We start from the raw sequence: 13,395 nt of genomic DNA, 5'->3' as shown, positions 1-13,395 counted from the left end.
GGTATACAGTAATTGTATAATACCAACAAGTATTGGTCGTTCAGTTCAGCTACGTTTTAGCACATTGATAAATAAGAGGCTGAAGGCAGTTCACAAGTACATAAAAATCACAGGACGTTCAATAAATGTGCTCTATAAATGACCTCAATGTTGTGGCTTTCATATGTCTAACTTTAAACATTGTAGGCAATTGGCAGGAAGGTTTGAGAGCGTACTATGTAGCTAGGTTTTACATCATGCTAATATTTATTCTCTATTTCACCGCTACTACATTAGTAAGGCCCCAGAATCACACTTGGCAGGTTTCTAACGGCTAATCTTGAATCTAACTAGCATCAACACTGGGCCGATATAAACAGTGGCAGTTTCACAAATACCATCACTTAACTGCTTGGTACTTGTCTAGTGCACTCAACATTGATTGGTTTGCAAGCAAATGTTATTATCTCAGATTGTGCATTATTGAAAAATGCTAGATAGCTAGCTAACTAGCTTGTTCACTCCCAAATAAAGGCTTAACAATCTATCTGTTAGCTAGCAATCTATAAGTTAGCTAGCTAGCGGCTATAATGCATTTCATTTTCCCCTTTGATTACATGTTGGACTTTTTTTCTGTACATGGCAGGCTAGATAGCTATTGACATTTACTTGGTCATGTGTTGAATCTTTATCTACCTCAACACGTAAAAATGGTTTTCAAGCTAAAATTCCTTACAGTAAGAGAAGAACATCAAAGTCATTCTTTACACATACTAGCGACAAATTTGTCATATTTGATGTCCATGATCCTATGAAGCCAGTGGCCATATGGATGTCCATAATCCTATGAAGCCAGTAGCTAAATGAAATGTTTGAAATATTTGGAATGTTTGAAAAAGACAGTCCATCTTAATTCATTTTTAATTAAGAAATTGATTGAAAATTATGAAATAACTTTTAATAAATTTAAAATATACTTTGAATAACTTTCAACAAAGAATTATGTGGTAGAACTACAGCACAGCAACATCTGGGGAAATTGACATAATGATCTCTGGGATCAAAATGGACAACATATAGACAAACTCAGCGGAGGACAACTCTTTCCTATGGTGTACACATGCCTCTTAAGTTATTACTAATAACTGTCTTGTCCTGCATTCTCGGCAAAGTTTAGAACACAAATTACCGGTATGTTAGAACCACAAACCAAATCCCACTGAGAGACAAGGACCCTCAAATGGTTCAAATGCTGTCAGATCAAACCCCCTACATTAAACAAATCCTCCACGTCTTTCCCCACATCACACTTCAGACTGAGGTTGTATGCTTCGCCGTTACTAGTCAGACAACGCTGTGTCTGTACACTGACACACAAAACGTATTTAAGCTCAACACATAACAATGAAGAGTGTCTGTTTTTGCTGATTCAGGATTGCACTCCCTTTAGTTAACCAACAGACACAGGACAACCTCATTTCGAACAATACTGTATATTGCACCATTGTCACTGTCTGTTCACATAAAGTGTGTTCACAACATAGTTGTGGTTGAGAAAACTATAAGTACATGTAATAAATCTATATTTACAGACATGGAAATAAGAAGAGTAAACATCTACGTCCAATTGCCGGATTTGATTCTCACAAGTCCTGATTTATAGGAGCGAAGCAGATAAAGTTAGCAACAAGACATACAACTCTATTGGTTTATATTAAGCACAGGTACATCAGGAATGTTGCCATTGTTGTTTGGTTCATTGTTGAGCATTTTCATTTTCATCGAGGCCATCTATCATCTCAAGTAAGAACAGTTAGGATGTTTATGTATAGCCTACTGTACATAGTAGTAGTGGTGTCATTGAAACAACATTGAAAACCAGAGTTATTGCCTCAAATATTAATGTATTTCACTTAATCAAAACAAATTAAATGGAATTTGTACACCACAAAATATATCAACTGCATGCTTGAAAAACATTTCTTGTTGAATTAATTATCAATTTTCTTTCTGGTTCACAACATTGTTACTATTACCAGTATCTTTTTTTAAACATTAAAACCTATGAATGTATTGGGACAGAGAACAGTATACGGATGAATTCTCAATGGAGAAGCAATAAACAGCTAAATTCAATCAAATTTGATATGATTTGGAGAATTTCTTAAAAGTTTAAATTATGGCTTATACTCTTTATATATTTTCTGGTAATCACATATATTTATTTTAAACCAGAGGCTATTTACAAAAAAAAGGGTGATTATGGTTGATATCAGATCACTTTCTAAGGCCTGGACACCTTGAAAACCTGGCATCAAATTTGTCTTTAAGTTAATGTATTGGATCTATGCAGATGTTACATAGGTTCATAGTATCACCAATCAGCGGTCTTCCTTCCAAACAAGACAATGTAACACATGGATAGGTCAGATCATTTAAGTTAAGGACAAATATTATGGCACGTTGATCAAATCCAGGGCTCTTAGAACAGGGATGTATGGGTGGAGGAGAAGGGTTGGTTAGGGTGGTGGTCTTGGTTATGTATGTTGGAAGGTTAACAATCTAATATCGGCAACACTGTTACTTTTTATTGAACATATCCATAAGTGGGCCGGGAAGGAATTTCATGACCGTGTCCATGATACTTTCCTCCTCCTCCTCCTCATCTCCACAGCCGGGTGGGACAGCCTTCTTTGGGCGGGTGAGACTCCCTTCTGCTGCCTGATCCAAAGCAGCCTGGGCCTCGGCTTCCTTCTCCTCCTTCTTCTTGATGCCGTACTGGAACAGCAAACAAACAAAGGTGGACATTTTAGGGAACAAATATAAACTTCACATCACACACGCACTTTTGTACTTTCTATCAATTTTGTCTTAGAGTTTTGTGCACCTCAAGTGTGACAATATAATACTCATAACAATACAAGATGGTAGTTATGGTTGATTTTATGATAATTACAGGGGAAGGTCCATTATCCCTTTACAGACCTTGTGCCCCGCTCTATTCAAATCAAGTGGATTTGTTCTTTAATAAAAGTCATTATTTTAATACTAATATTAATATTGGCAGGAAAATCCTCTTAGTGTAAAATCATTTCAACAACTTCACTAGTCTTTCCTCCACATTCAATTCAGGTTGAAATAATGGATCACTTCATTCTTCAAGTGATACATTTTTTGGGGTCAATTTTGTGTTTTTCTGGAGACATACCTCAATGGTTGTGTACGTACCCATTATCGTTTCAAAATAATCTCAACATTCTTCTGTCAATGATCAAGCAGTGTAAAACACATTATGGAAATAAGTTCCTCTTGCAGGACAATAAATAACAATCAATCAATTAACCAACCCGTCACCATACATTTAAGGAATTTAGGAGACGCTCTTATCAGAGCGACTTACAGGAGCAATTAGGGTTAAGTACCTTACACAAGGGCACATCAACAGATGTTTCACGTAATCGGCTCGGGGATTAGAACCAGCAACCTTTCGGTTACTGGCCCAACGCTCTTAACCGCTAGGCTTCCTGCCGCCCCATGATTTACGGTATAACATGATATACAACAAGAGAGCCCACTATACTGCACAGTAGGATCAAAACAGGACTACTTTCTCTGAGATCAGCCAGGTTAGCTTCCCACTAAGCGAGGGAGGATTGGGCCTCTATATTAGACATCTGGCTGGGAGAGCTCCTGGTGAGTTACTGCCAGACACTGAGGAGGGGAGTAGGGCCACAGTGAGGGCCGACAGCCTACCTGACTGATGGATCATCCTGGGGCACGGAAGTGGAAAATGAGTCAGACTCTCCTGTGACCCCTTTGCTGCTCTCCCATGCAGAAATTAATGTGATTCTCGGCCAGTAAACATCTTAAAAGAGGATGGATATCGTGACTTTTAGCCACAGAGAGGATATACACTACCAGTCAAAAGTTTGGACACACCTACTCATTCAAGGGTTTTTCTTTATTTTTACTATTTTTTACATTGTAGAATAATAGTGAAGACATCAAAACTATGAAATAACACATATGGAATCATGTAGTAACCAAAATTGTTTATTTGAGATTCTTCAAATAGCCACCCTTTGCCTTGATGACAGCTTTTCACACTCTTGGCATTCTCTCAACCAGCTTCATGAGGTAGTCACCTGGAATGCATTTCAATTAACAGGTGTGCCTTCTTAAAAGTTAATTTGTGGAATTTCTTTCCTTCTTAATGCGTTTGAGCCAATCAGTTGTGTTGTGACAAGATGGGGGGGGGGGGGGGGGGGGGGTATACAGAAGATAGCCTTATTTGGTCAAAGACCAAGTCCATATTATGGCAAGAACAGCTCAAATAAGCAAAGAGAAATGACAGTCCATCATTACTTTAAGACATGAAGGTCAGTCAATACAGAACATTTCAAGAAGTGCAGTCGCAAAAACCATCAAGCGCTTTGATGAAACAGGCTCTCATGATGACCGCCACAGGAATGGAAGACCCAGATTTACCTCTGCTGCAGAGGATAAGTTCATTAGAGTTACCAGCCTCAGAACTTGCAGCCCAATTAAATGCTTCACAGAGTTCAAGTCACAGACACATCTCAACATCCACTGTTCAGAGGGGACATTGTGAATCAGGCCTTCATGGTCGAATTGCTGCAAAGAAACCACTACTAAATGACACCATTAAGAAGAAGAGACCTGCTTGGGCCAAGAAGCGGACATTAGACCGGTGGAAATGTGTCCTTTGGTCTGGAGTCCAAATTGGAGATTTTTGGTTCCAACCGCCGTGTCTTTGTGAGACGCGGTGTGGGTGAATGGATGATCTCCGCATGTGTAGTTCCCATCGTAAAGCATTAAGGAGGAGGTGTTATGGTGTGGGGGTGCTTTGCTGGTGACACTGTTTGTGATTTATTTAGAATTCAAGGCATACTTAACCAGCATGCCAACCACAGCATTCTGCAGCGATTCGCCATCCTATCTGGTTTGGGCTTAGTGGGACTATCATTTGTTTTTTCCAACACACCTCCAGGCTGTGTAAGGGCTATTTTACCAAGAAGGAGAGTGATGGAGTGCTGCATCAGATGACCTGGCCTCCACAATCCCCCGACCTCAACCCAATTGAGATGGTTTAGGATGAGTCGGACGGCAGAGTGAAGGAAAAGCAGCAACAAGTACTGGATATTTGAAGAATCTGAAATATAAAATATATATTGATTTGTTTAACACTTTTTGGGTTACTACATGATTCCATATGTGTTATTTCATAGTTTTGATGTCTTCACTATTATTCTACAATGTAAAAAATTTTAAAAATAAAGAAAAACCCTTGAATGAGTAGGTGTGTCCAAACTTTTGACTGGTACTGTAGTTCGTGAACAGGGCCTCAGAAGGGGGCAAGGCAGGGTGTGCTCTCAGTACTATCTGAGGCGTATAGAAATGCTAATACTAATTTTGTCATGATAACGCAAATCAAAAGTGTGTAAGACATTCATTAAAATACATCAGACTTTTTCATGATTCTTTCATGGTAGGCCTCTTAGAAAAAGCACTCTCTCATCTTTGAGGCTTGAGCAATGAAATAAGCTGAATGACTCACACGATTTTCCAAGACAATTCCTGACTGCTTTACACAACGGCACAATAGAGGCGGCGCAAGTTTGCTAGAAGTTACTAGAAAAGCTGTAGCATTTTTCTGATGCCAATAGTGTGGTTGTGCATGTGGTTGTGCATGCTGGAGAAGATCAACAGAGATGTTAGTGCATCTCGGTCACATCTTGAGTGGAACATGGAGATGAAGTCTTAATCCTGTTGTAAATGAGACCAGCTAGGTGCCAGCGTCGCCAATAAGACGCTGCGTCTTTAGCCCCCTCTCTTTGCATAGCAATTGATCGGCATCAAATAGGAAGTTGGTTTTCCCACAGTCGGTAATGATCCCACACATTACTCCACGCTTAGCTACAGATTCCATGCAGCGAGGAAACCTTTAAGTCTGGTTTAAAGACTGATCACACCTATTGTGTTGGATGTTAAAGGCCCAGTGCAGTCAAAACAAAAACACACTTTCCATGACATAGACTGACCAGGTGAATCCAGGTGAAAGCTATGATCCCTTATTGATGTCACTTGTTAAATCCACTTCAAATCAAATTAAATCAAATTGTATTGGTCACATACACATACAGTGGGGAGAACAAGTATTTGATACACTGCCGATTTTGCAGGTTTTCCTACTTACAAAGCATGTAGAGGTCTGTATTTGTATCATAGGTACACTTCAACTGTGAGAGACGGAATCTAAAACAAAAATCCAGAAAATCACATTGTATGATTTTTAAGTAATTAATTTGCATTTTATTGCATGACATAAGTATTTGATACATCAGAAACGCTGATCTTAATATTTGGTACAGAAACCTTTGTTTGCAATTACAGAGATCATAAGTTTCCTGTAGGTCTTGACCAGGTTTGCACACACTGCAGCAGGGATTTTGGCCCACTCCTCCATACAGACCTTCTCCAGATCTTTCAGGTTTCGGGGCTGTCGCTGGGCAATACGGACTTTCAGCTCCCTCCAAAGATGTTCTATTGTGTTCAGGTCTGGAGACTGGCTAGGCCACTCCAGGACCTTGAGATGCTTCTTACGGAGCCACTCCTTAGTTGCCCTGGCTGTGTGTTTCGGGTCGTTGTCATGCTGGAAGACCCAGCCACGACCCATCTTCAATGCTCTTACTGAGGGAAGGAGGTTGTTGGCCAAGATCTCACGATACATGGCCCCATCCATCCTCCCCTCAATACGGTGCAGTCGTCCTGTCCCCTTTGCAGAAAAGCATCCCCAAAGAATGATGTTTCCACCTCCATGCTTCACGGTTGGGATGGTGTTCTTGGGGTTGTACTCATCCTTCTTCTTCCTCCAAACACGGCGAGTGGAGTTTAGACCAAAAAGCTCTATTTTTGTCTCATCAGACCACATGACCTTCTCCCATTCCTCCTCTGGATCATCCAGATGGTCATTGGCAAACTTCAGACGGGCCTGGACATGCGCTGGCTTGAGCAGGGGGACCTTGCGTGCGCTGCAGGATTCTAATCCATGACAGCGTAGTGTGTTACTAATAGTTTTCTTTGAGACTGTGGTCCCAGCTCTCTTCAGGTCATTGACCAGGTCCTGCCGTGTAGTTCTGGGCTGATCCCTCACCTTCCTCATGATCATTGATGCCCCACGAGGTGAGATCTTGCATGGAGCCCCAGACCGAGGGTGATTGACCGTCATCTTGAACTTCTTCCATTTTCTAATAATTGCGCCAACAGTTGTTGCCTTCTCCCCAAGCTGCTTGCCTATTGTCCTGTAGCCCATCCCAGCCTTGTGCAGGTCTACAATTTTATCCCTGATGTCCTTACACAGCTCTCTGGTCTTGGCCATTGTGGAGAGGTTGGAGTCTGTTTGATTGAGTGTGTAGACAGGTGTCTTTTATACAGGTAACGAGTTCAAACAGGTGCAGTTAATACAGGTAATGAGTGGAGAACAGGAGGGCTACTTAAAGAAAAACTAACAGGTCTGTGAGATCCGGAATTCTTACTGGTTGGTAGGTGATCAAATACTTATGTCATGCAATAAAATGCAAATTAATTACTTAAAAATCATACAATGTGATTTTCTGGATTTTTGTTTTAGATTCCGTCTCTCACAGTTGAAGTGTACCTATGATAAAAATTACAGACCTCTACATGCTTTGTAAGTAGGAAAACCTGCAAAATTGGCAGTCTATCAAATACTTGTTCTCCCCACTGTATTTAGCAGATGTTATTGCGGGTGTAGCGAAATGCTTGTGTTCCTAGCTCCAACAGTGCAGTAGTATCTAAAAATTCACAACAATACACAAATCTAAAAGTAAAAGAATGGAATTAAGAAATATGTAAATATTAGGATGAGCAATGTCAGAGTGGCATTGACTAAAATACAGTAGCAGTATGTAAACATGATTAAAGTGATTAGTGTTCCATTATTAAATTGGACAGTGATTATATGTCTATGTATATAGGGCAGCAGCCTCTAAGGTGCACAGTTGAGTAGCTGGGTGGTAGCCGGCTAGTGATGGCTATTTAACAGTCTGATGGCCTTGAGATAGAAGCTGTTTTTCAGTCTCCCGGTCCCATCTTTGATTCAATCAGTGTAGATGAAGGGGAGGAGACAGGTTAAAGAAGGATTTTTAAGCCTTGAGACAATTGAGAAATAGATTGTGTATGTGTGCCATTAAGAGGGTGAATGGTGTGACGACCCTCCCACTCTGTCTGCCGTGTTCTTTCTCTCTGCTCTTGTTTTCCTTAATAGGATGTTGGTGGGCGGAGCTGGGAGGGTCGTCAGCAAAATGGGACACACCTGGGCTCGGGTGTGTTCCGGGGATAAATACACCTTCCCCACCATACATCGAGGAGACTCCATGCAGACACAATGTTGGTTTTTGTTGTGGCATTTTGGGGCTTCTTTGTGTTCGTTTGTTTTGGCACCTCTCAACACCCCTCATTATCATAATCTAGGCACGCATCCACTCACTTCCACTACTGACTACACACACCATTGTTACTTGTATATAGTTTACTTTGTGTAATAAATATATTTTTGTTATTTCCTTATCTCCGCGTTGTCTCCCTCTTTGTTATGGGCTATGAGCCGGTTCGCAACAAGTGGGGGTTCGTCCGGGATATAAGGTTGGTTCCTAGATATTTTGGCATATAGTATTTTTCTGCATAATGATGGGTTAATGCTAATTGGGATGCGCTTTGGTTGGTATTCACTGCCTAGTCTTATAAGTGTTCGGTATAGTGACTTAGAGACGTATCAGTGATTTTGGTTGTCCGGTGACGTCATCAAACAGGTGCGTTGCCTGGAAAAGCATGCCAGTAGGCCTAATACTAGTGCCGTTAAGCTAACTGGTAAGTGTATTTTGTTGGGGAGAAAACGTGGAGTTAGTGTTTTGATCAACTCTGTAGGTGCTTTGTTCACATCTTTTGTTACAGCTTTTTTGAGCTACGCTGTTTGGTAGGCCCAGTGTTGGTTGCCTTTGTTTGTTTGTTTGGTAAACTTGCCACTGCGGTGGATAGTTGGTTGTGTGCTGCTTTGGAGAGAGGAACATTGGTTCGTTTCCAGGACCCTGCCCAGGCTGGAAACTCTTGCTCTACTCGCTGTTGGGACATTGTACTCACCTCCACGGACCAATCTGCTGTTTACCTCAGTGGGAGATTTGGGTAGGGTAGTGCCATTTGCTACCCGGAGCTATAGCCTTTCTTTTCCCCTGTTAGGCTTAGTGACGTGTTCCACTTTGGAATACGTTCGGCATGGTTATTTTGTTTGTTATTTTTGTGTGGTGTCCGTGGATGGAGCAGTTGTCTTGGGGGCACATCTGTGGCTCGGGGGGGATCCACCAGCATGCTGGGGTGGTTTTCCGTGCCAGCAGGCTACAGTGTGTATCCGCACGAAGACTAGGGTTGAGCTATTGTACAATTCAGGGAAGCTCCTTAAATATCTAATCTCTCTCCTGTGGTGACCAGTGTGATTGGCGCTTCTCTTGTTGTGGTCCGGTCTGGTGTGCTCAGTAGAGGGGAAGAGCAAGAAAAAAAAAATTCTAGTCACCTAGCAGTTACTTGTGACTATGGCGTCTAATGTAGACGAGTTCATTCGCGTTCCATCATAGGAACTGTTAGAATTATGTACTAAAGAACAGCTGTTGAAGATCGCTGAACACTACCAGGTTGAAATTAGTGATAAACCTAAAAAATTCAGTTAGGTTGATATTGAAGGCCAATCTGATGGAGAGTGGGATACTCGTAGTTACCACTGGGCCAGCCTCTGCCGAGGACTCATAAGGCAGAGCTTCATTCATCTAGGGTTGAGCCTGGCTCCTGTGGTAAAGTTGACTTCAGTCAAGAGTGTCACTACTGTCAGGGTTCAGGTCATTGGAAAAATGAATGTCCTGTTCTCAGGGCTAAGGGTAAATGTAGTACTCATGCTAACGTTAAACCTAAGCCTACGGCGTTAGCAGCGTCTGTTCCACATCCGTTCACTCCGTCTCATGCCCAGGTGCATGTGAAAGTCCCAATTGACCCAGGTTATTTACCTTTCATTACGGAGGGTTTTGTGTCTCTGTTAGTAACGTGCCTGTGAAGATCCTGAGGGATACAGGTGCCTCTGAGTCGTTTGTGTGAGTCTGTTACCCTTCTCTGCTGAGACTGATTCGGGGAATAGTGTTTTAATTAGGGGAATCGGATTGAACACTGTCAGTTCCATTGCATAAACTGATGTTTGATTCTGAACTGGTGAAAGGCGTGGTTGTTGTAGGGGTGCGTCCTTCGTTGCATGTTGAGGGTATCGACGTTATCCTTGGGAATAACTTGGCTGATGAGCGTATACGGCCTGTCGTTTGTAGGGATTCCTGATGAGAGCTCGCAGTAGTTGTTTTGTGTGGGAGGCTATTAGTCAGGTTGTTGTACCAGTTAAGTTTCGTGAGTTGGTGTTAAACTTCCCACGACAATGTTGCTGGGCATGAGGAAAACCTACAATTTACTGAGACACACCTGTCAATTAACGGGTAAAATTAATCAAGCTATTAAGCCGGTACCACTGTTTCCTATTCCTGTAGTCAGCCAGCCTTTTGAGTATCTGATTGTTGACTGTGTTGGTCCTCTGCCTTGCTCTAAGAATGGTAGTACTTACCTGTTCACTGTGATGTGTCAGACCACTAGGTTTCCTGCTGCCTATCCTCTCCGGTCTATCACCACTAAGTCCATGCTAAAAGCTTTGACTCAGTTTATCTCGCTGTTTGGAATCCCTAAGGTTATTCAGAGTGACTAAGGTTCTAATTTCACCTCTAATCTGTTTGGTCAGGTTCTCCAACAGCTCCATATTAAACACAATTTAGCTAGCGCCTATCACGCGCAGAGTCAAGGAGCGCTGGAACGTTTCCATCAAACACTGAAGTCTTTGTTGAGAGCTTATTGTACGGAGATGGATATGGATTGGGAGGAGGGGTTGCCATGGTTACAGGAGAGCACAGGTTTCAGTCCAAATGACCTAGTGTTCAGACATGGTGTGCGTGGGCTTCTGGCAGTGCTCCGGGATGACTAGGGGTCCCCCAGGCCACCTCAGTCCCTGTTGTCTTATGTGTGTGGCTTACGGCTGCACCTGTGCGCCGCTGGTGGGATGGGTGAAGAGGGGCTGTCATCTTCACAGGGGAGGTTGAAAGGAATATTTGATTGGCGAGCTGAGCCTTTTCACTTTAATCCAGGAGACCAGGTTATTTTGTTGGTTCTCCTTTTCAAGTTTCAAGGTCCCTATACGGTTGTGCGCCAGTGCACTGAGCAAAACTATCTAGTTGCCACTCCGGAACGGAGGAAAGCGCATGAACTGTGCAATGTAAATCTGCTAAAACCCTATTACGCACGTTCCTCTGGAGCCGGGAGCCGAACAGTGTGAGTCCGCAGAGGACGTTAAACCTGTTATTTTGGCAGGTACTGTTACATCGCTGGGTTCTTTTTGTCATGCTGTGTCCGTGCATGGTGAGGAGGATGTCCTTGGTCCCGACGATTGCGTACTACAGGGTAGATTGAACATTTTTGTCACTGGCAGTTTTGGATAGCCTCCTCGCTCATCTACCTTCTGATAGGCAAGACGAGGTGGTGGGTCTGATTCAGAGTTTTCCAATTTTGTTTTCTGATATGCCTACACTAACAAACTTAATAGAACACGATATTGACGTTGGGGATGCTGACCCCATCCGTCCGCGGTTCTATAGAGTTTCTTCAGAGAAACGTAGTTGTCTGGATGCTGAGATCAGGTACAGTGAGGGAAAAAAGTATTTGATCCCCTGCTGATTTTGTACGTTTGCCCACTGACAAAGAAATGATCAGTCTATAATTTTAATGGTAGGTTTATTTGAACAGTGAGAGACAGAATAACAACAAAAAAATCCAGAAAAACACATGTCAAAAATGTTATAAATTGATTTGCATTTTAATGAGGGAAATAAGTATTTGACCCCTCTGCAAAACATGACTATGGCAAAACCCTTGTTGGCAATCACAGAGGTCAGACGTTTCTTGTAGTTGGCCACCAGGTTTGCACACATCTCAGGAGGGATTTTGTTCCACTCCTCCTAATGTTTCCACCTCCATGTTTGACGGTGGGGATGGTGTTTTTGGGGTCATAGGCAGCATTCCTCCTCCTCCAAACACGGCGAGTTGAGTTGATGCCAAAGAGCTCCATTTTGGTCTCATCTGACCACAACACTTTCACCCAGTTCTCCTCTGAATCATTCAGATGTTCATTGGCAAACTTCAGATGGGCATGTATATGTGCTTTCTTGAGCAGGGGGACCTTGCGGGTGCTGCAGGATTTCAGTCCTTCACGGCGTAGTGTGTTACCAATTGTATCTTGGTGACTATGGTCCCAGCTCCCATTGACAAGATCCTCCCGTGTTGTTCTGGGCTGATTCCTCACCGTTCTCATGATCATTGCAACTCCACGAGGTGAGATCTTGCATGGAGCCCCATGCCGTGGGAGATTGACAGTTATTTTGTGTTTCTTCCATTTGCGAATAATCGCACCAACTGTTGTCACCTTCTCACCAATCTTGTCCCTGACATCCTTGGAGAGCTCTTTGGTCTTGGCCATGGTGGAGAGTTTGGAATCTGATTGATTGATTGCTTCTGTGGACATGTGTCTTTTATACAGGTAACAAGCTGAGATTAGGAGCACTCCCTTTAAGAGTGTGCTCCTAATCTCAGCTCGTTACCTGTATAAAAGACACCTGGGAGACAGAAATCTTTCTGATTGAGAGGGGGTCAAATACTTATTTTCCTCATTAAAATGCAAATCAATTTATAACATTTTTGACATGCGTTCTTCTGGATTTTGTTGTTGTTATTCTGTCTCTCACTGTTCAAATAAACCTACCATTAAAATTATAGACTGATAATTTCTTTGTCAGTGGGCAAACGTACAAAATAAGCAGGGGATCAAATACTTTTTTCCCTCACTGTCCAGCTGGGCTTCTCCCTGTATCTTGGTCAGTAAACCGGATGGGAAAAACTGATTTTGTACTGACTACCGTGAGGTAAACATTGTCACTAAGCCAGATTAATTTCCTCTTCCTCGGATGGAGGACTGCGTTGATCAGGTCGGAGCAGTGAAGTTTGTGAGCAAGTTTGACCTGTTAAAGGGCTACTGGCAGGTGCCACTGACGCGTAGGGCATGCAAAATCTCTGCCTTTATTACACCCTTCAGTCTGTACTTGTATTTGGTTATGCCACTTTTCAGCACCTTATGAATAGGATTGTCTCCGGTCTGGTCAGGTGCGATGTTCATCTTGACAATGTAGTGGTTCATGCAGATACTGGTGGGCACGCGTTTTTCTCATGCGCGTTGTCCCTGAGTGTTGTGACGTA

General features: G+C 42.4%; 1 protein-coding gene across 1 annotated transcript in view; it reads right to left on the bottom strand.

Moving 5' to 3' along the window:
- Positions 1 to 590: 590 nt before the first annotated feature.
- LOC311107540 (complexin-1-like) overlaps positions 591 to 13,395 on the bottom strand; it is a gene marked incomplete at its 5' end in the record, with an annotated part of 54,115 nt that continues 41,310 nt past the window's right edge. Inside the window, one exon of the mRNA XM_084150047.1 lies at positions 591 to 2,757. Within this exon, the coding sequence (XP_084006173.1) occupies positions 2,560 to 2,757 (198 nt within the window). The 3' untranslated portion in view covers positions 591 to 2,559. The remainder of the gene's footprint in view (positions 2,758 to 13,395) is intronic.

Source organism: Coregonus lavaretus (genome assembly GCF_964263955.1).
Source record: "Coregonus lavaretus genome assembly, chromosome: 32".
Lineage (NCBI taxonomy): Eukaryota > Metazoa > Chordata > Actinopteri > Salmoniformes > Salmonidae > Coregonus > Coregonus lavaretus.
The sequence above is the reverse complement of the archived record's forward strand: the minus strand, read 5'-3'. Positions and strand labels throughout refer to the sequence as shown.